The sequence below is a fragment of the Artibeus jamaicensis genome, unplaced genomic scaffold, assembly GCF_021234435.1.
Source record: "Artibeus jamaicensis isolate MK-2021 breed Jamaican fruit bat unplaced genomic scaffold, CSHL_Jam_final scaffold_916, whole genome shotgun sequence".
Taxonomy (NCBI): domain Eukaryota; kingdom Metazoa; phylum Chordata; class Mammalia; order Chiroptera; family Phyllostomidae; genus Artibeus; species Artibeus jamaicensis.
In genome coordinates this window covers 28,650,730-28,675,237 of record NW_026522059.1, presented here as the reverse complement: position 1 = coordinate 28,675,237, position 24,508 = coordinate 28,650,730, and the positions used below count along the sequence as shown (strand labels likewise).

At 37.3% G+C, this 24,508-nt stretch overlaps 1 protein-coding gene across 1 annotated transcript in view; it reads right to left on the bottom strand.

Annotated features, from left to right (window-relative positions):
- The window catches only part of STK3 (serine/threonine kinase 3), a 255,792-nt gene that overhangs the window by 102,516 nt on the left and 128,768 nt on the right, over positions 1–24,508 (bottom strand). The window contains exons 7-8 of the mRNA XM_037131083.2: positions 14,286–14,423; positions 4,357–4,482 (exon numbers count right to left, since the gene is read on the bottom strand). Of these exons, the coding sequence (XP_036986978.1) occupies positions 4,357–4,482; positions 14,286–14,423 (264 nt within the window). The remainder of the gene's footprint in view (positions 1–4,356; positions 4,483–14,285; positions 14,424–24,508) is intronic.

Here is a 24,508-nt window from a genome sequence, read left to right as displayed (position 1 = left end):
GCCTTTTAACAATATTAAGTCTTCCAATCCATAAACATGAAATATCCTTCCAGTGGTTTAGGTATTCTTTAATTTCTTTCAGCAATGTTTTGTTCTTTTCGCTGTACAAGTCTTTCATTTCCTCGGCTAAATTTATTCTTAGGTATTTCATTCTTTTGGACGCTATTATAATGTAATTGTTTTCTTCATTTCCTTTATGCATCATTCATTACTGGTATATAAAAACATAACTGATTTTTGTGTGTTGACTTTATAATCTGCAACATTGTTAAACTTATTTATTAGCTCTAGAAGATTCAGATGTTTTTGACAGACTCCATCCAGGAAGCTGCTCCAGCTCAAAGGGAGCAAAAGAAAAAAAAAAAAGGCAAACCTCTGCACTGGTCCCTGAGGGAGCTGCCAGACCTTTCAGAATACAATAAGCACTTTTGGGGGGGGGCTGGGAGGTGGGGACAAAGTTCTTATTCCTCTTCCCTGCTCCCAACCTCTGCCCTGCTCCTCTGGCTGCCACTAAGCTAGAAAATAGGGGATGGCAGGCACATAAGCAAAAATGCCACAGCACTCTTACTAAGATTAAGCAGCCTCTTTCTTCATTAAGCACTTCCCTGGTTGCTATAAATATTTTGTTCTATTCAGTGTTTCTGCAGAGGCACCAGTTCTTAGAGCTCTACACCATCATTTCCTGTGACAAGTAGCTTTTCTTAACAAACAGAATGTGGAACAGTGTACAACTTCTGAGACTGTCACAAAAGGCACTGAAACTGAGACTTCCTCCTTGTTTTCTTTCCACCACTTGCTCTGAAGGACGCCAGTGGCCATGCTGTGAAGACTCCCTCGTAGCCCTATGGAGATTCCCGGGCGGCACGGACCGGAGGCAGCCTGCCAACAGCCGCGTGTGTGAGTGAGCATGTCGGACTCCAGTCCCTGTCCAGCCTTAGGGTGACTGACTGCAGGCCCAACTGCCATTTGGAATACAACCTCATGAGAGACCCTGAGCCACTCTTGAAATAATAATTGACAGACACCATGAAATAATAAATGCATGGTTATTCTAAGCTGCTAAGTTTGGGGTTATATAACATTTAAAGCTCAGGCCCCAAATAAAAGAAGACCCTCATCGATCAATGAGTTCTTGGGAAAAAGAGTGCTTCAAGCAGAGAGAACAGCACTTATAAAGGCCCTAAGTAAGGAAAGGTCTTGTGTATGTTAAAAACATTAAAAATTTGAAATAAGATCACTGTGGCTGGAGCCCAGTGAAGGGGAGCAAAGCAGGGAAAAAGGTGTCATCAAGGTAGCAGAAAGTAACCAAAGTGGCTGTATAACAATATTTTAAAAATGGTAAAACCTGGTAAATTCCCAAAGAGTCAATGGTTCCCTATCCATCAGAAATAGAAACCAGACTACAATTAAGAACAGAAAGATGAGAGCAAACCAAACATGAAGGCAGTTCACCAGCCCAGCATTAAGTGTGCACAGGTGAAGCAAAGGCAGACGAGTTACCCGCAGCAGAAGGACAATGACTAGACTTTACTGAGGACATAACCTCATAAGCAGCTGTGTAACTCTGATAAAGCCAATGTTATTCGTTTTTAAAAGTACAAATAGATATTTGACTGGAAAGTGAGCATAAAATACTCACCTTTATAAAAGGAATATGAAAACTTAAAAGTAAATATCCTAGTTTTAATCTTGCTTCCTCACAAGTTTTGCTAATTGGAGAGAAATCAAAAACTACTTACCCAAAGCAATCTAAAGATTCACTGCAATTTTTATTAAAATACCAATGACATATTATACAGATCTAGGACAAATATTTTTAAAAATGTATATGAAACCAAAAAATACCCCAAGTAGCCTCAGCAATCTTGAGAAAAAAAAGAACAAAGTTGGAAGGAATCACAATACCTAATATCACACTATACTATAAGGCCACTATAACCAGAAAAGTCTGCTACTGGCATAAGAACAGACACACAGACCAATGGAACAGAATACACTGCATAAAAATAAACCCTTATCTCTATGGCCAATTAATATTTGACACAAGGAGCATGAGCAGACAAATGGAATAAAAATAGTCTCTTCAATAAACAGTGTTGGGAGAACTGGACTGGCACATGCAAAAAAAAGGAAACTAGACCACCAGCTTACACCATACACCAGAATAAACTCTACATGGATAAAAGACTTAAGTACAAGCCCTGACACCATAAAAGTGCTCGTGGAAAACACAGGCAGTAAAATTTCAGATATCCCACATAGCAACATTTTTGCCAATATTGCTCGGGCAAGGGAAATAAAGAAAAAAAATAAACAAATGGGACATCAAATTTAAAAGTTTCTGCATGGCTAAAGATTCCATCATCAAAATGAAAAGGGAACTGACTGTGTGGGAGAACGTATTTGCCAATAATATATTGGACAAGGGTTTAATGTCCAAAATATAGAAAGAATTCATACAACTCAAAAACAGGAAAACAATCCAATGGCAAAGGGCTTGAATAATACTTCACCAAGGAGAACACACAGAGGGCCCACAGACTATGAAAAAGATGCTCAAATCACTAGCCATCAGAGATGCAAATTAGAACCATAATGAGCTATCACCTCACACCTGTCAGACGGCTGTCATTAATAAGCCGACAATGAGTGCTGGTGAGGATGTAGAGGAAAGGGAACCCTAGCGCACTGCTGGTGGGAATGCAGGCTGGTGCAGCCACTGTGGAAAACAGTATGGAATTTTCTCAAAAAATCAAAAATGGAACTGCCTTATGACTAGATTCCACTGCAGTAATATATCCTAAGAACCCTGAAACACCAGTTCGAAAGAACTTATGCACCCCAATGTTCATAGCAGCATCATTTACAATAGTCAAGTGTCAGAAACAGCCTGAGAGCCCATTAGGAGAGGAGTGGATTAAAAAGCTGTGGTACTTTTACACAATGGAATACTATGCAGCAGAAAGAAGAAATTTCTACCTTTTGTGACAGCATGGATGGAACTGGAGAGCATTATGCTAAGTGAAATAAGCCAGTCAGTGAAAGACAAATGCCATATGATCCCACTTATAACTGTGATCTAATGAACAAAATAAACTAATGAGCATAATAGAACCAGAGACATGGAAACATGGAACAACAGACTGGCATCTGTAAGAGGGGAGAAGGCGGGGGAGAAATGGTAGAAATAATGGGAAAGGATTATTTAGTCAAAGAACATGTATGAACGACCCCTGGACACAAACAATGGAGTGGGGACTGACTGAGGGAGTGAGGGGTGGGCTGATTGCGGGTGGGGGGGCAACAGGGAAAAACTGGGACAAATGTAATAAATAAACACTAATTTAAAAAAGAAATCAAAAACTAACTTCATCATCAAATAGGAACCCAGGGTGGGAACTATGAAACCCTTTGAGTGCAAGAACCAAATTCTTTACACCATCCCATATCGCTTAGCTTTATATAATTAATATGCAATTGCAAACTTAGGAAAAAAATCTTTATGAGGATGCTATTTAAAATTCTGAATGGTGACTTCATTGGTAAAAACGTAATGTCTAGAATATAGGCATAAAGCATCTGTCTACCAGGCAGTCCACAGTCACTGCCAAATGAGTAAGTGATGTAGCGCAGCACCCACAGGAAACGACTGTAAATCAGTTTGGCGGAGAGCCACGCTTGTCTTTAGCATGGGCCGCCACAAGTAACAAGGTTGAACAACTGGCGAAGAGGGTAAAAGAATTTCAGTAGAAATCTCAACTGGATAAACTAAACGTGAATTAGCAAAATAAGACTATTTGTATATAAAACTGTAAGTAAAAAAACACTTCTATGGACAAATATTGATGATGTTATCAAAGACATTTTCAATCAGTTAAAAATAAAATAATCTGTTTTCAGATTTTATGACTATCTGAATACCAAGATATATCCATCTCTGTACCTTTAACCAGAAAAAGATTTGAAATAAGAAGAAAAGTTAGTGAAGAACAAGAGCATCAAACATCATAAAATGAGACAGATATAATTATTTTATTTTGTTATTCAAATGCACTGATGCATGAGTATAAAGTAAATGGAATACTAGGTCCTTAAATGTCCCTCCTAGTAGCCCACCATCTCCGTGGTATCCTTGACACTGTACAAACCTTACATTCTACTAATTGCTAATTATTAAGACATCAGAAAAATAGCAAACATTTAATGCAAACAAAATATATTTTGAGATTTAATGAACAAATATACCTTATCTGTACAATAAAACAGTAAGTGCTATTGACATATTTAAAGAAAAAAATCAAAATCATAGAAAAATGACTCAGAAAAAAAATCAATGTTTTGAGGGTAATTACGAACCGAATTTTCTTCCTCCTCTTCCAATTCTCGTTGCTGTTCTTCATGTCTTTTTGCTTTGATCTCCATCGCTTCCGCAATCAGGTCTCTTAAAATTGATACAGGTTTTGCATTCTTGATAAAAGGATGCTAAAAAAGTAAAATTCAATGGTATAATTTTGAAAGATTTTTAAAAACTGTACCTCAAAAATGTTAAGATGACGTGTAAATGTAAACCAGGATCTTAGGCTTAAATGATTTGTTATTTTATCCAGAAGTTAGACCAGAGAATATTTCAGCTGCTTTACAAATAAAGAGTTTGCTTTTTGGCTTAGTTGTTTTTACAAACTATTAAAACACAGACACAAAAATGTAATCCTGTTAATAAAAATACATTAATGAAAACTACCTTAAAGATATGTGTCCACAGAAGTGTAGATTAGGTAAGAAAAAGATACAATTAAAAAAAACAGATGAATGATTATATTGCATATAAAAATAGATATTTGGTATCGGTGACAAATTTTAATTAATCTTAACAAGCTGACAGACTGAATCAGTGGACAAAAGAAGGGCAAATATTGTGTTACTTCTTTTACATATTTTCTATTTTATTAGGGCTTAAAAGTGTAATAATTTCGCTCTACTCCAATGGAGAAATACAAAATGGCCAATAAAAATTTTTCAGAACATAAATATTGCTTTATTTCTATAATGCACATACATAAAATAATTTTTCACTTCTTTTTCATTCTACCCTGATCTAGCTGAAATATATGAGTTTGTTGAAAATGTGATAAACAAAATGGAAACCACCAGAACAGACCTGGGTTGCTGATAATTTTTTCTACTGAGGGAAGGGTGTGAGAGAAGTAGAGGTAAGATTAAAAGTATAATTTGGGATACATAACCTTATACTGAGGCAGCAATACAGCTTCAAGATGTGATTTTCATAATTAAATGTCAATAGACAGACTCAGGTAAAAGGTGAGTTACTTTAATAAAGAACACAAAAATATTCTTAAAGACAAAAAAGTTTTAGTGCTAAAGAAGAAATTTCAGACATTTGGAAAAAGCTTTAAAACGATAAACATACACCATTTAGGAAAAGAATGAGTGAGAATTTTACCAGATTACAGAAATAATAGGATCAATAGTGAAGAAACAATAATAAATTCTTTTGTATCACCAGATAAATTATGTTCTATTAACATAGCTGTGGTGGAGACTCCTGGTTCCACCAGAATAGAACTGTGGCTAGATGCACAGCGGCCCAGCTAGATTCTACCGTCCTTAGTCTCCCTTTCAGCTGGATGTGACTAGGAGACTAAGTTCTGTCGATGAAATGGAAAGAACAGAATAGAATGAAATGAGAGTGTCTTATGTTTTCTTCTATTTCCTGATCTGGGCCTTAAAACATTAAATGTTGCCCTGGCTGGTGTGGCTCAGTGGGTTGAGCACTAGCCTGTGAACCAAAGGGTTGCCAGTTCCATTCTCAGTCAGGGCACATGCCTGGGTGTAGGCCAAGTCTCCGGTTGGGGCCATGCAAAAAGCAATAGATCAATATTTCTCTCACACATCAATGTTTGTCTCTTTATTTGTCCCTTCTCCTCTCTCTAAACAAATAAATGAAATATTAAAAAGAAAACAAAAACACCACGCGTGCATTTTTCCATGACTTCTACTCTTTCTACTAATCTGGAAAACAAAGATCGTGCCCTGGAGAATGGTGGAAAAACAAAGAAGAAACTCCAGTCCTACACTGATAATTTTTGAGAAACATTGGTGGAAAGCCACCTTCCCGCCTCCAAAAAAAAAAAAAATAACAATTGAAGACATGCTCTTTGCCCTTAAAGAACTTATCTAGAATAAAGAATAAAACTCAAACACATACAAAAAATTACAACGTGGCATATAAATTACAGTGATGGTGGTTTAGCACAGCCTATATGATTAAGAGATGTGAAAGTAGAAGAATGGGTGAGGTCATCTTGGGTGCCTCATACAGAACAGACCATTTTAGGGGCAGTTAAAGTACGAACAGTATGAACAAGCACACCACGATGGGGAATGTATGTCAGAACCCAGCAGAAAGATCCGCCATGCCAAGACAGAAACACTACTTAGAGAAAGGGTGTTCTGTGAGTTTAGGGATGAGTACAAGCATCAGGGGGGCAGGAAGGATACATGCTTAGGATGACATGCCTGAATTTTGTCTGGGAGCCACTTTGATTACATAGACAAGAGAATAAGGCAAAGAATGCCTTTGATAGCATAATCTTGCACTAGAATGTAGAAAGAAATGAAATTAGAGTGCGGAGGAATGGTAATAATAAAGGTATGAATTATTAAGAACCTGGATTTTAAAAGAACAGCTGCCACAATCGAGAAAAGTGAATCTGATGAAAAGTACTCTTTGGAGGGAATTAGTGACTACATATTAAAAGAATAAAAGAAGACCAACACTGCAAAAACTGGGAACCAACAGAATCATATCTCTCTTAAAGAGCATAGAAATCTCAAGTTGTATTATACTTTATCTTTTCAGGAAAAATGATGAGCAAATCTTCCAAGCCACAGTTTTACCAGTAAGAAATGCCCCAATACATATATGGTTCATCCAGTCTACTGCAAACTTACTTTCATGCAATTAATTGTGAACTGACTACCCAGTGTTTGCTATCATTAATCTACAGAGCTTAACGTACTTAGTCTCAAAATCCCAATGTCTGATTTCATTTGTAGTCGTGTTTTTTTTCTCTACATAACCATGACAGGACAGATGTTATCTGACCAAGAAAGAGGAACTGGCTAACAAAGTTAAAAGGCTACTTGAAGAACAAGGCCATAGTATTTGAGCATTCTTGAGAGTCAGGAGAGAAGTACTATTGGAAATACTGGCAGATTCTTAAAGAATAGTTTAAAGTCATTTTTAAAATAGCAAGTGATAAAATTAAAAATGCAAAGCAGCATAAAAAACAGAACAAAACCAGAGAAAACAAGTTGGCAAAAAAAACTGTGATTAAAATATTATTAGCATATACAAATTAAAGAAATGGGTTGACTTTCCATTTATTAAATAATATTTTAGTTCCTAAAAGACACTTAGTTCATAAGATAAATTCAGCTACATGCTTTCTACATGAGATATACTTAAATAAATCCAACTTGTGTTTCCCCAAGAGGCATACTGAAAAGAACCTGGGTTAAAAGTCAAAGACAAGCAATGAAATCTTAGTCAAACATAAAAAAACACCAAGAATAACACAATTTAAAAAGTAGGACTGAAGGCAAAGAAAAGTGAATGAAGAATGTTATTTAATATCAATAAGGGACATAATATAAAGGTGTACTTGTAAACTAGGTATATTAGTATAGCATTATGATATGTAAGAGAAACTACAGAGAACAAGAAGTTGATCTAGTAAAACATAAAAATATTAAGATTCCTTTTCTAGTCACTGAGAAGTGAAATAGGTAAAAATAAAGATAAAAATCTAAATAATACAGACTGAATTAACAGAAAATCAATGAACAAAAGTTACATCTTTTTGTTTAATGCCTATCAAAGCATGTGGCCCCAGTATAGGAATAGAAAGAACAATAAAACAATATAATGGCCAGAAACAGAATATAATACACAAAATAAACTGGCATATTATAAAATACCATTTCCAGTCATTGAGAGAAAAATTACTTATATAAAAACTGGTGTTGAAATAATAGGGGGGAATTAAACTAGGTCTTTACCACGAAAACACCAAAATAAATTCCAGATAGATTAAAAAATGAAAGTCTAAAAATAAATAGGAGAATGTTTATATTTAACCCAATACCATAAAAAGAAAAGAAACAAAACAGTATAAATACATACAAATTAAGTATGTATGAATGACAATAAAAAATGAATACACTAAAATCTACATTTGTAACATTTATGTCAGACAGAAGGTGATTAAATGAAGTTTTCTACAAGAATATCAATAAGAAAAAGATTAACACACCATATTCTTAAAGGCAATGAATTTTCACTATTTCTAAATGAATCTACAGTAAAATCTAAACTAAAATAGGGTGAGCATTCTGAAATCACCTAAATAAAAAAAAATCTAAAATATCCTAATCAACTTATGACACTTTTGATCATGTATTTTAAAAATTAAGATCACTTGATAATTTATTCTTTTAAAATCTGAAACAGTTCCCCTTAAATTCTGTTCATGTTCTAAATTATCACTGTCTAAATTGATAGAGTTCAAATTAATGATTTATTCAAAAAACTTCAGAGGAAACAAGAATTTGAAATCATCTGAAGAAGAGACTTAATGCTTCCCAGTAGACTGAGTTGTCACACTTTTTCCTATACCTCTCCATTTAAGTGCAGCTAAAACCCCTGAACATTATATACGAAACAAACATAGGGCAATTCTGAAAAACAGAAAGAAGGCAGCAAACTGGTTAGGGACTGGAGGGACTTGAGGAAGGGCTTCACTGTGAGTTCCCAGGGTTTTCTTTTCATCTCATTTATCCCAGACTGGGTACTGGAGGAGCCGGCAACCCAGAAACACCAGGGGACACCAACGACAACCACTCCTACAAAAGCCTATTCTCTTGATCAAAAAGATTGGGAAAAGGACGGCTAGTGAGACAAAACTTCTAGACAAGAACCATCCTGCACCAGCCTAACACCACAGAGAACACATTGGCCCCAACCCTGCCAACAATGGCTGAGTGGGGAAGCTGTAACTTCTACCCCCTGGAAGGTATTCGATCCTTCTACTGAGAAGGTGCCAGAGAAGACCAAGGGTTGAGCTAGGACATTCTTCTCCACCAGTAGAATAAAAGGCCCCCTCTAGTAGGGAGTGTTGGCAAAAACTATGCGGGAGCCTGGGCTTATATCCCTACCAGACAGTAATAAAGAAACCCTGCCCCCTCCCGGCTAGAGCAGAATGAGAGAAGACCTAGTTGGATCAGAACTCTCATCATCACCCAGCTATAATGAGGCTCTGTAGTGCCACTGAAGGCATCTTGAGAGCCTGAGCTCTCACCCCTGTCCAGTCGTAGTAAGAAACCCCTCATTACCATACATGTCAAAGGAGACCAAGCTAGGGACCTGGACTTCTGCTAGCTGGCAAAAACTAGCTGGTGCTCCTTTCCCCCACTGCAATATTGTCAGAGGATGCCTCTTATAACAGTATATATTAGATTCAGAGTCTCATAATATAATACTGAAAATACCTAGGGTTCAGATGAAAATCACTCACCATATCAAGAAGCAGGAAAATCTCAACTGGGAGAGATAATAAATAGGCACCAACATCAAGATAACACAGATATCAGAATTATCTGACAAAGATTTTAAAGCAGCCATCATAAAAATGTTTCAATGAGCAATTACAAGCATGCTTGTAGAAAATAAAAATCAGACCATTTGAACAAAGAAAAATAAATAGAAAAAAAAAACCATGAAAATTTTAGAACTAAAAAATTGCCAAAATTTAAAATATGATCAATGGGCTTAAAAGCAGAATGAAGACAGAGGAAAGACTCAGTGAACTGGAATACAGAACAGTAGAAGGTACTCAATACACACCAAAAAGAAACCAGACTGGAATAAAAGTGAACAGAACCTCAGAGGCCTGAAGGTTCTCGAAACTAAAGACAACTAAAGAGACTAGTTGTTTTGTTTTAGACAACTAAAACAAAAGATCTAACATTTGCATCAACAAAGTCATAGAAAGAGAAGAGAAAGACAGCAGGGCTGAAAAAAAGTGTATGAAAAAATAATGGCTGAAGACTTCCCCCAACTTGGCAAGACATATAAACCTATTGATTCAAGAAGCTGAACAAATCCCCTAAAGAATAAATCTAAAGAAATCCATACTAAGACACATCATAATTAAATTTCTGAAAATTAAGACAGAAAAATAATCTTGAAAAGAACAAGGAGTAAAACAACTCAGATGACAATAGATTTTTTTTTCTTTTTTTAAAATATATTTTATTGATTATGCCTTTACAGTTCTATTCCCCCCTTCATTCCCCTCCACCCTGCACACCCCTTCCCCCACCATTCCCCCCCCTTTAGTTTATGACCACGTGTCTCAAGTTCTTTAGATTCTATATTTCCCCTACTATTCTTGCCCTCCCCCCCATCTATTTTCTACCTACCATCTATGCTACTTATTTTCTGTACCTTCTCCCCCCTTCTCCTCCTCCCACTCCCCTGTTGCAAACCCTCCATGTGATCTTCATTTCTATGGTTCTGCTCCTGATCTAGCTGTCCTCTTAGTTTGTTTTTGTTTTAGGTGTGGTTCTTAGTAACTGTGAGTTTGCTGTCCTTTCACTGTTCATCTTTTTTATCTTCTTGGACAATAGATTTTTCTTAAGAAACCGTGGATCTGAGAAGGAAGTGCCACAACATTTAAGTGCTGAAAGAAAAGAACTACCAACTAAGAATTCTATAGCCAGTGATAATGTCCTTCAGGAATAAAGAGGAATAAAGACATTCTCAGATGAAGGAAAATTAACAGAATTTGTTACACACACTTATCCTAAAAGAATATAAGGAAGTCCTCTAAACAGAAGGGAAGTAATAAAAGAAGAAACTTGGGAACATTGGGAGAAAGAGACAAAGAGCAAAACTGGGTAAATACAATAGATTTCCCTTAGTTTCTTTAGTTTTCTCAAATGTTTAAAGGTTAAAGCAAATACTACCACAGTATTTGATATGGATATCAGTATGTGAAAAGAAAGTATTTAGGATAATTATACGATAAATGAGAGGGATGACAAGTTAGATACAGTTTCCACTCCTCATTTGAACTGGTAAAATGAAGAGTAAGTCACACGCCATGGGAGCTCACAGAGTAACCCATGGCACCAGCTGTTCGAGCCACACACAGAGTCAGCCCAGAGAACAGCAGATCTCAGTCAACCGAACATTCTTACAGGAGGCCAGCCTGGGCGGCAGCTGACTTTCAGGTTCTAAACTGTCCACACGCAGTATAAGGATCCCCTTCAGATCAGGACCTCTACCACCACCAGGCTAAACTTGAACCTGATCCTTTAAATATCTCTGGGGTTTCAATTTCTTCATCTTTTAAAAACTACTAAGAGTTCAACTGAACAATCTCAAAGCATCTTTTCAGTCTGATTTTTTGAACTTACACAATTATCTATCCTGCACCATAGAAAATAAACCACTATTAAAAAAACTTAGCATATATCATGGTCTACCAATCAATATGGTATAATCTGTACATGTAAGCTACAAACATGTGTCCACTAAAACATAATAGTAAGACTTTCTGCTGAGAGTTACACTATAATTTAACTCATAACATATAAGACGCATAAAAACTCCTTTAAGAGACTGACTGGCTTCTAAGAGTCCAGCAAAGTAAGACTGTAATGAGTCTAATAAGACTCTAATGAGAGTAAAGATAACTATCCTATCTAAAAAAGTCTTTTTAAGTCAGAAGTTTGTTGTGCTAAATTTTGAATTCAATTTACAAAGTATTATAACCAATGAATACTAAGAGTGAAAAAGCAGTCCCCTCCCAAAAGTCACAGCCCCCTAACTGTGAATCAGTTACAACCTAGGACGATGACAAAGAACTAAGTTATTTTATCTAACATGGGGAATGACATGCCCAGGGTGCTTCCGGGAACATACGGGAACAACTGCCGTAAACAGAGATGAAGGGAAGGCTTTCTGAAGCAAAGGCAATGATTAAGGAGGAGCCTGTTGGTGAAGGGGAGTCTTCAAACTGGTGAACATGGTGGAGGGGGACAGCATGAGAAAAGGCACAGAGGACTGAAAAAGCACGGTCTGTGTAAGAAACGGCAAGTCTATTATTTCAGTATTTATACAGAAAAAAATGGGAGGTAGTAAGGGGTAAATTATGAAGCCAGATAAGAACACCAAATTGTAACAGAAGACCTTGAATGATCAACAATAGTACAATTTTTTTAAAAGCAAGACAGTAAATATTGGCTCATAAGCACTATATATAAGTAACACATAAAACAGGAAGCATTGTTTGTCCTTTATATCAAAAAGGATGCTTGGGCCAAACCCCACTCAAAGACAGAGAACAACAGAGCTTGCTAAATGTCTACTCAGGTCACGTTCTGGGCAGAAAGCAGAGTAGAAAAAGGATGAAGATTGGGACTAGGGACAAATGGAATAAACCTGAACAATGATTTAATCACTGTGTGATCTTCAGTGTCATGCAACCTTTGTGGGCTTCTGTGTCCGCACCCACAAAATTAGGGGGTTATACTAGAATACTTCTTAAATACTTTTCAATCCTAAAAACTCTAAGTTAAAAACTGAAGAATTTCTTTTCTTAGAAAGATTAGAAAAGATTATGCAAGAAAGACTAGAAAGAAACACTGGTTAAAGTATCCAAAAATCAGTTATCAGATATGTTTGGATTTATTTTCACCATCATATTTTATGCAATTTGTCTGTTTTGGGGTTTTTTTTCCCTTCTCTCCTTTCTTGTCTTCTTTTGGGTTGAATAATTTGGATATTCAATACAATAACAATGCCAATAGGCTTTTGATTTATGTGTTCAAAATTCCTTTGACATGATGACAATATTTCAAAATAAATGTTTCAATTAATTACTTCTTAAAAGCATTTGCATATAACAAGGAACTCAAAAGGCTCAAAAACAGCCTTCAGCAAAAAGTAAGTTTCGATTCCACTCCTGCTTCTCAGTTGATTACCTTCTCCGAGGGCCAGTTTCTTGCTTATTTTTGCATGGCTACTCCACGGTAACCACTGACACATGCATGTATGCGTGTACACATGTACAGGTGTGTGTGTTCTGTCAATCGCTCCTCTTCATGGACCTTAATTTGTTTCCAACTTGTTGACAGTTATTTAGGTTGTTTCCAATCTTTTGCCATTAAAATGTCCTATGCATCTTTTTATACACATTTTATTTCACACATGGTTAAGTTTTTCTGTAGAGTAGGTTTCTACGAGTGTAATTACTGGGTCAAAGAATACTGAACAATTTATTTTAGACAGATGTTGCTAAACTGCTTTCCATGGAGAATGAGTACTAAGTTATATTTTCATAGCAATGAACATTATACTTAAAGAGCCTATTTCTTATACCCCTCAAAAAATACTTTTGTTTAAATAGTACTTTGGAAAAAGATCACTTTTTCTAAGCACCATGTTTTGAATCATTTTGTCGTTTAATAAAAAGAATTCTTTTCCAAATACCAAGTTCTATTAATGGGAGACACATTTATTATTAGCTCAAAGGTCTCAGCCAATTCTGTTGGAAATAGGAAGACTTGCAAATACTTACTGAAGTATTAAATTATTTCGATTTGCACTAAATTTTAAGCAGATTTTAAAACTTCCTGACACTCTAGATACAGTCTATTTGTAGCAGGGATACTGAAACTCTTCATTTAGGTAATCTTCTAACCAGTATTTACAATATATAATCTTTTCAAGGAGCTCAGGAATCTATTTACACATCTTAAAGTAGAGCAGAAAACCAAGAAGAAATGCTGAGTCAAAGAATAATGTCTGGAAAAAAACATGAGAAGTAGTAACAACAGAGGAAAGAGTTCATTTCTGAAATGAGAACGCTTTGGAGTTTTGTTTCAAAACAACTTTAGGGGGAAAGAGTTGACAACAACCAAAAGAAAAACAAAACAAAACAAAACACCAAAACATAAAAAAGGGAAAAGAGAATGCTGAACTTGGAAAAGGGAGAAAATGAGACACAGAGAACATACAGAAGAAGAACGGAGGGGTGGGTGTGAGTGTGAGGATGGTGTCTACGTATGAACCCATATTTCCTGGGAGGTTTATACCCTTAGAAATCAGTTAAGGAAACTTGCAGTAACCCTAGTTGATGTCAGGAAGCTAAAAGATGTAAAGAGAATATTCTTCCCTTAGAAGCACAAGCACTGACCTGTAAAAGTTGTGTTGCGGTAGCTCTCTGCTCAGGATTCTTCACTAGGCACTTTTTAACAAAATCGGTGAAATCATCAGACCAGAGTTCTGGCTTCCTGAATGTTGGTGGTGGATTTGTGGGAATCATAAAAATAGCCTAATAAAAATGAAACATCCAAAAGACAGAGTAAGAATCACAACAGCACACCAGATAAACAAATCTCTTTATCTATCTCTCTATCAGACTCTCAATCTGAAAAACAAATTCAAGCAGTTCTAGGATTTCCAGTAAAATTGCATTCAGGAAGCAAGTCCATCTGCTACTAATGTAATCATTTCCCATTAAATTTCCTCTATTTGAATTGTAGCTCATTGAGCACATCATTCTTTATTTTATCTATTATTTTTAATCAGTCTCCAAAGACGATTGCATTTCTAACCCTTTTACCAAACTGAGGACGTTCTCTAGTTAAACAGATGCATCCCCGAAGTCCTGCCAGTGCGGGCCAGATGTAGGTCCTATTTCAGTTTCACAGAAGCACTGCTGCTCAAAGTGGCCAGCAGCAGTCCCATTCACCTCTGCAATCCAGAATATTTACATACAAACAAAATTACTGCTGCTATTCGAAATAATGGTTGATAGAGCCAAGACATTTTTTTCTGTTTCTGAATATGGGTCAGGGTTCCAAATGAAAAGTATTAAAGCTAATATACCACTTTGATTTATTACTAATGATTTAACTTAGTATTACCAATTTAGTACTAATGACATTACATCCAGAAAGTTCACAATTCGAAATCTCTGAAACGTTTCCATCATCCCTGTCCTCCTAGCTATCAAGTCACCCTTCTTTCAACCATGAGAATCAATCCCTAATGTTCTTAGCAAATCACTGTATGTAACGAATTAACTTTTCTCATGGGTATCTAGACTAGTCCCTGATAAAATGCCATCGCTAAAACATCATTCTCTTTGAAAAGACAATGAAAACAATAAATTTAAACCAAATGTATCAAACACCCAATAAATACTATTATCATTTTCATTTCCACACAATATTACAAAAAAGACAAGAGTCAGACATAACAATGGCAAAAATTTTACAAAGTAAAATGAATGCAGCCATGTTATAATTAACTGTAGTTTAATAGGTAAGTTTATATAATTACACGATCAGAACAAGATGTGCGATGAGGAAAAATGGCTTTTTGGCAACATTAATATGTGCACGTGAGGCCTGCAAATGTGGGCCCCACACAGACGTGTTCGGGGCTGAAGCACATAAAACTCCCGTCCTAAACCAGAGAATCTCTGCCTTCCCAAGAGAGCTGTCTGTCTGTGTTCTATACTCAGTGTTTCCACCTGGCTTTTAGTGATCTTCTCTCTTCACATGCAAGCAAACTTCATGTACATGTCCATCCCTTCTCCTTAATGCATAAAGAAAATTAAAGTGGTAATACTACAAACTACAATACTTAGAGACGTAATTTTTACCATTGAAAGACACTAACCATACCTATGTTTAAAACTTCTATTCGGATATGAAGAGAACATCAAAATTCTAGATTAATATCTTCCAAAATATAATATTTTGGGAGATATCAATTTTTATGTATTCCTTTGATTTAATAAAATTATTCTACTCTCCATTAGATTTGTATTAATTGTTCAAAAGTAATTCACAAGTTCTTAGAATCAGATAATTTGCACAGTAAAGATATAGGACAGATCATCTGGCTCAACCTTGTCATTTAACAGAGAAGAAATCAAAGCCCAGAGGGGCTAAAAAGAGTATATATAAATACTTAAAAACAGTATTTCAGTGGGGGCTGCTGGGGATGGGGAGGGAAATTTTGGGGGGGAAATGGAGACAACTACACTTGAACAATAAAAAATAACTTTAAAAAATAAGTAAAAATAAATAAATAAATTTAAAAAATAAAAGCTTTCAGTATTCTCTAAATAAAAAACTGATTAGGAAATAATTCGACATAAAAAAAAAATCCCAGTATTTCAGACTTACAAGACAGCCTTCATTTAAAAAATTAGCAAAGCTTTCTAAAGCATATATTGATACCATGTTTCGATAAGCAAGAAAGTGAAGTACAAAGCAGGTTACTAAATCTAAACAAATAGCTAGTAAGAGGATAAAGAAGTGATAAATGAAGATTCTGTTTCCAATTTACAGGTTTTCCCAGGTCCTCTCTTATTTCCAAGTGGGGAAGAAAGCATAAGCAAGATTTATGCCCTAAAATAGTGAGAAGAAACATCTTAAAACTTACTACCCTCACAACTGTGACAGTCAATATAGTTGAAGATTATTCAATCAAATATGAGTAAGAAAAAGAACTATTCAGTAGAGAAAACATAGTCTTTTCAGCAAGTGGTGTTAGGCACTATGTTAGGAATTCACAGACGCAACAGAAAATACAGTCACTACCTAACCTAGTCTGGTAATCACAGAACAGCAGTAAAACAATTAAAGAATAGTACAGTAAGAGAAGAAATGATAGTAGGCATAAAGAGGAGAGGTCACTTCCCTTAAGAAATAGCATGAGGAAGAGCAAGTGCATAGAATAGGGCTATTGGGAGGAGCACAGAACAAGCTGATTATTACCCGGTGAGGGACTAGGGAATGATAACATCTAAGGGGAGCAGAAGACACACAGTTTGGTCAGCAAGAAAGTACACAACTGAAAGGGTTTTGGGGTTTTTTTCCCAGTATGTGTGTATGTGTTTGTTTTTGTTTTTGCTTTTTGCTGTTAATTAGATTTGTCTATACCTAAGAGGTAGATTAAAAAACAAACAAACAAACAAAAGCCTAGACATACTCTAAATATGGGACAGAGAAGGCAGTTGGTCTAGTATAGATGTCCCAAGATGACTAATAAAGAATTCGACTAAGATAGTATCTACAGTGATGAAATGGAAGCAATTGGGTGTGAGATACTACAAAGGAAGAACCAAGAGTACATCCTGGGGGACTTCCGGCCAAGATAGAGGCGTAGGTGGAAACACTGTACCTCCTCGCACAACCAAATTTAAGGACAACAAAGATTTGGAGAGGGGTCCGGGCAGGAAAAGGCGGTGGTGGGCTACCTGGGCATGTGCAGGGATGGAAACCCAGTAAGACTCACAAGCCAGCTGGCTGACCACGGACACACATTTGTGCACAGAGAAACGAGGCAGGTTTTAAAATGGTCAGTGAGACAGACCGTACAACCCAGGGCCTCAGCAATGGGAAATAAAGCTTAAAAGCACCAATTGAAAAAACTTTCGGGGCTTGAGGTGCCAAGAGAGGTTCCTAGGCTCACAGAGAGTTTGATGGAAAGACCCACAGGGTCCTGGAACGTACACAAGCCCACACACCCAGGAACCAGCACCAGAAGGGCCCAATTTGCTTGTGGGAAGCAGCAGAGGGGACCGAAATCTGAGAAAGGAAAAAGTGCCATCGCTCCCTCTGACCCCACCCCCACATACAGCGTTACAACCCAGTCTTTGGGTTGCCTGCACTGGTGAACACCTAAGGCTCCTCCCCTCATACGTAACAAGTGTGACCGGACCAAAAAAGGGGCTCAAATGGAAGAACAGATCAAAGCCTCAGAGCCTGTACGTCTAAGCGACCAAGAGATAGCCAAGCTATCAGATGCACAGTTCAAAGCACTGGTGATCAGGATGCTCACAGAATTAGTTGATTTTGGTTGCAAATTAGATGAAAAAAATGAAGGCAACACTAAGTGAAATGAAGAAAAATGCACAAGGAACCAATACTGATGGAAAGAGAACTGGGACTCAAATCAATGGAATGTACCAGAAGGAAGAAAGAAAAAACCAAACAGAAAAGCATGAAGAAACAAGAATTCGAAAAAATGAGGAAAGGCTTAGGAACCTTCAGGACATCTTTAAACATTTCAACATCTGAATTACAGGGGTACCAGAAGGAGAAGAGGAAGAGCAACAAGTGGAAAACTTATTTGAACAAATAATAAAGGAGAACTTCCCCAATCTGGCAAAGGAAATAGACTTCCAGGAAATCCAGGAAGCTCAGAGAGTCCCAAAGAAGTGGGACCCAAAGAGGAACACACCAAGGCACATCATAATTACATTAGCCAAGATTAAAATGAAGGAGAGAATCCTAGAAGCAGCAAGAGATAAGGGGACAGTCACCTATAAAGGAGTTCCCATCAGACTGTCAGCGGATTTCTCAAAAGAGACCTTACAGGCAAGAAGGGGCTGGAAAGAAGTATTCCAAGTCATGAAATGCAAGGACCTACATCCAAGATTGCTCTATCCAGGAAAGCTTTCATTTAGAATAGAAAGGCAGGTAAAGTGCTTCTCAGATAAGATCAAATTCAAGGAGTTCATCATCACCAAGCCCTTATTATATGAAATGTTAAAGGGACTTATCTAAGAAAAAGAAGATAAAAATATGAACAGTGAAAGGACAGCAAACTCACAGTTATTAACAACCACACCTAAAACAAAAGCAAACTAAGCAGACAGCTAGATCAGGAGTGGAGCCATAGAAATGAAGATCACACAGAGGGTTAGCAACAGGGGAGTAGGAGGAGGAGGAGGGGGGAGAAGGTACAGAGAATAAGTAGCATGGACGGTAGGTAGAAAATAGATAGGGGGGAGGGTAAGAATAGTAGGGGAAATATAGAATCTAAAGAACTTGTGGCACATGGACATAAACTAAAAGGGGGAATGTGGGGGAGGGGGTGTGCAGGGTGGAGGGGAATGAAGGGGGAGAAATGGGACAACTGTAATGGCATAATCAATTAAAAAAAGAGTACATCCTAAGAACCTTGTTTGAGAGGGGTGGAAAAAGAACAACAAAGATTACTTCAGAATTCAAGAAGTAAAAAAAGACACCCTCACTGCAAAAGGTTCTCAGGGTATTCTAACAAAGCAGAGAAGATTCAATATTCAAGTCTTTTGATTCTAGGATAAGACCTAACCTGTTTAGTTCTGTATGCATCTTCTTTCGAAAAGGGAAATTCCTTTAATGGAAAAGAACATTCTTACACACCTTATTACATCTAAGATAGTCCTTCAAAAGCAGTGAAGCCAGTTTTATGACACAATAAGCATCTATCAAATGAGAAGTACATATCAAGTATTTCCTGTGTGTCCAGACCATGTTCTAATAAAGAAGTAGCAAACTCATAAGCCACAGGCCAAATGGTGTTAGTGGATATATTTTGTTTGGGTAACATCAAGCTAATATTCCCACAACGTATAAGAATCTGCTGGAATTAGACTGATTGTAGTACCCAGGATGTATGGTCTCCTTGATGGCCCACTTAAGTATCTAACTATGTAAACCCTACTATTACAGACTTTAAAATAAGATACTTTAGGTCAGCTGGGGGTGGGCGGGGCAGTGACGACGAACACATATGGAACACTTAGCAAAATAAATAAAAAGAGTGCTAGAAAATAAAACTCTTCTGTAAATAACCTAATTAACTTCACACAGCTCTATAGTTGAAGCAGAACCTAATCTGGCTTTAAGAATGGGAGAAAAAGGGGTTAATGTTGGCTGCTTGAAAAGGCATACAAAGCCACCTGCTACATCAAATTAAAGAATAAAAATAAATTTGAACTCTCATCTTTGCAAAACAGTTCAAAGCACCTGCATAAGCCGCTATATAGACTGACCTCAAACTGCAGTAAATGATACTAGATTGTCCAGATAAATGTTGTTCATCTGCACTTCTGTTACAAATTGATGGATAACGACTCAGTGATTTATGTCCTTGAAGCTAATGCTCTCCTTTGAACTTTGAGACAATGAGTTGCAGCCTTATCTTCAGATAATCTCAACATATAAGGCTCACCTCAGCAGTAGCTATTACAAACCCAAGGATAAAAAGCTTAACTCCAACTCTTATTTACCCAGTACTATCATAAAATGATCCTAAAATGCTTACATCTTATTCTCAAACAAGCACTAAACTGCATCCAGCTACAAAATATAGACTTTAAAGTCTCCACCAAAACCACTATACCATTTATTTCCATTTCTTTATGTTAGATCATCAATAACAAATGGACAGATTTTTGTCACAGACTTGACTTTGTTCATTCAACTAGTTTAACCTAATCACGAATCAGAGGAGATGCTCTGAAGAACCTCCGGGTGTTTGTCCGAGCTGATTAGGTCACAGGCCTCTGCTGTGGAAAGTTTTGGCAATCAGTGGCCAGCCTTGGACCAACAATTCACTCCCATCCTTGCCATCAACCAAATGGCATGAACACACACAACAGCCATATAATTTATCTTATCTCTAACACTATTGTGATTGAAGAATGTTAGTACAATAAACCACACGATTATCCTTGCGTTTGTTTTTACACAATGTGTTGCTTAACTACATATTGAACCTCTGATTAAGTTTTAAAAAGAACTTCCCAGGTCACAAGTAGTCTTCAGCAGCCAAGAAATATAAGTACCTCAAAACAAGGAATTATCTTCATGCCTGGAATTTCACGCCCTAGGCTCCTGGAGCACCCAGAAGATGTGGAAAGAGCTGAAAGCTGGGGAACTGCAATGCAGGCAGTTTACAGTCTCAGTGCAGGGAGTCAACACGTACGTCTGAAGACAAGGGAGCTGGATTTGTGTATGTCCAGAAGCGATGAATATGCCAGAACAACAAAGCAATCTATGCCACTATTCAAGAATCTCAAGTATACAAGCAAAAGGTTATCTGCCTAACAAATAAATGAGATGAAAGATGAGAAAGCACTTTAAAAAACTGCACAGAACTAAGCAAATGTAGCTGTTCCCTGATAGTAAAGCTTGCTACCTATTATGTCTGCTAAGTCAAATAAAAACGCATAATTCCTGAAATGAATACATAGTAATAGTATTATTAAAAGACTACTACAAATAACAGCAAACAGTACAATGGAATAAAGCAACACTGGACCCAGGTCAGAGTAACAGGCTGAAGTTCCACATCATGCTCTAACTGATTGTGCAGCCTCAGTTTTTTTCAGGTCCTTTTTTGGGTCTAAAAGACTCTGGCACTATAACATCCTAGCAATCTAGGCGTTAAATACTAGTTAGAGAAGTATTATATTGTTAATTAGAAAGGAGGTGGATGTGGAGGAGAGGGAAGGATGTCAAAAGGCCTACCAATGGCTTCTTGGCCTTTTGGCGAAGATCAAGTATAAAAGGCCTACTAGATGTCAACATAAAAATGCAAATCTAAATTTATAACATCAATCCCTCGAAAGCAAATTTGAAATAGAGCTTTTGAAGAGAATACTAAAATCCAGAGTAGACCCTACTCTTAGACTGCAGTTTCCACATATAAGCACAGGGTCAAAGTATTGCAAGCATGACCTGACAATTCACTCCAGCTCCAGTTACGGGACCTTCAGTAATCATTAATCTGGTCAATAAAGGCCAATGTGCCCTCTGTGAACCAAATTAAGGGATAGAGTGCAGCTGGTGCCCTGACAGAACTAAGTGAAGAAGAGAACCAGCTCTAAAGGTTTGAGCCAGCTCTGGATGACGCCGGATATGTCACCAATATAATAGTGTCACCATTATGAGCAGCAATCTAACCTATTTTAATTCTATGCCCTCTTTACACATTTGAAACATGGGAATAATAATAGTACCTATCTCACAGGGCTGTTCAGAACTATATATAAGTTATTATACATGTAAAATACTTAGTGAAAATTAGAAAATAAAATAACAGTACAGAACATTTGCTTCCCATAAAAAATGACACATTGGAATTACTTGGGAAACATAAAAAATACTGTGCCTGGGCCTGACCAGGTAGCTCAGTTGCTTGGAATGTCATCCCATACACCAAAAGGTTGTGGGTTCCATCCTTAGTCAGGGCACATACCTAGGTTGTGGGTCAGATCACCAGTCATGGTGTGAATGGGAGGCAACCTATTGATGCTTCTCTCTCACATTTGTGTCTGTCTCTCTCTTACATTCTCTCTCTCCCCCAACCCCTCTCCCTTCCAATCTCTCTAAAATCAATAAACATATCCTCAGGCAAGGATCAAGAAAGAATTATTATAAAAGCCAGTGTATATTCAACTTCTAAAAATTATATTTAATTGAACAAAGGCTTCATTTGAAAGCACTGCTTAAGTTGCTGCCTATCCTAGTCTGTCCCCACAGCCACCTCTCACACAAGCACAATCCAACCCTGGTACCTTTGATTGCATCCAGTTAAATCAACCATCTATGAAAACTGAAATCTAATGTCCCTTTAAGACAATTCAAAAATATCCATGAAACAGGAAGAAACCAGAGTGAACATGAGCCAGCACTTCAGGTACTTTATCACTGCACTCTCAGATCCCCCCAATTAGAATTCCTGTGTGTGAGCTGTTCAACGACCTCTTCTGAGCACATAAAATGTATCCATACCGGTGAAAGAATTTCTTCAGAAAGCTTAGAACCTAATGGGACAGGACAAGACATACCAGATCATTTCAATAAAACAGTGTAAATGCTAAAATGGAAATGAACAATGGGCATTATGGCTCAGCTCAAAATGATGTCAAAAGAAAAATTAGACTTGAGCTTAGTCCTAAAGAATGACTGAGTTAAGAAGGCACAGAAAACAGAGTAGCATGCCCAAAGGTGTGAGGTCTGAAATACCATGGGGTGCTACAGGTAAATTGACTTGTTTCAGGTATGGGGTACGGAAATTACAAGGTAAGACCGGAGCATCTTACTGGCCCTTAAAGAAAGGAACCACTCAAAGATTAATCAAGTCATCTCAAAAGAAGTTTAGAGCCTGCAGAACTTAACCAACCACAGAAGATTATGATTCAGTTGATCTGAAGTGAGGACCAGGTACAGTATTTTTTTAAATCCTTACCCAAGGATATGTTTATTGATTGCAGAGAGAGGGAGAAAGAGAGAGAGAGAAATATGCACACTGACTGGGGAACAAACCCACAACCTAGGTACGTGCCCTGACCAGGAATCAAACCTGTGCAACCTTCAGGTGTACAGGGTGATACTCCAACCAACTTAGCCACCTGGCCAGGGCCAGGCATGGTATTTTTTATGTCTTCCAAGTAATTCTATTATGCAGCTGACAGTGGGAACCACTATTCTAGATCATATAAAGCAAATATTACCACTCCATATACTCAATTTCAGCATCTTCCATATTTTAACTTGTACTCTGACTAGTTATAAACTCACTCTGAACGCCCTAGATAACATGGAAACTCCCTGAAGATACCCCATAGCATTAAGCATTGTTACCTGTGCAACAGTAAAATCTAAATGTATATTGAGAGTGTTGACATAAATTCTCCCAGTTAAATATGGTGACATGAACGTATTGATTAACCTCAATTCCATTCTAAAAAGTCTACTAAAGGACAGTAAGATTTCTTAAAAGGCCTAAACTGCAAAGAGAGAGGGATAGTGGCATATGTGGGACAGTCATAAAATTTTGGAAACATAAAAGTAGAGGGATGAGTCATAACTGGCTCAAAAGATCTGAGAAATCGATGGAAAGCAATCAATTTCCACTAGAGAAGGGAGGGAGGGAGGGAGGGAGGGAAACTGGAAGCACGGAGGCGTTGAGACGGGGGGACGTCTACAGCAACGAGCACACGTGGCACGCAGCTCTTAGTTTGTGAATAAGGCAACTTGGCATAAAGCGTGTGCTCCTTGAAGAAACCTTAAAATTACCATTTGGCATAAAAGTCACTCTGACTAGAGTGACAAAATAATGTCACAATTTACCACCAAAGTGCAAAGACGGGGTTATCATAGAATCTATATGATACTTAATCAAATAATCAAAATGTAGCAAAATGTAAAAGGGTAATACCAACTATAAACATGTCACTCAATCCTCAGTCTTACCTAATGGTGATCACAAAACTAAAGCAGATGCTTACCCAAAGGCCTAGGAACCCAAACTGATTCTAAGAACTAGGTAAAAGCTAAACAGGCAAAGGTCACCACAGGACTCCCATGACTGAACTAGGATGAAACAATAAGCTAGTCCCAAGGTAACAAGAGTGTCACACAGTGTATGAGGCTCTGGGCTAAGAACAGTACTATGCCCAGTACAAACCAAATTAACAACAAGAATAAAAAAAGATTCCACCTAGCCCTGGCTGGTGTAGCTCAGTGGATTGAGCGCGGGCCTGCAAACCAGACAATCGAGGTTCGATTCCCAGTCAGGGCACATGCCTGGGTTGCAGGCTGGTTCCCTGAAGGCCAGTTC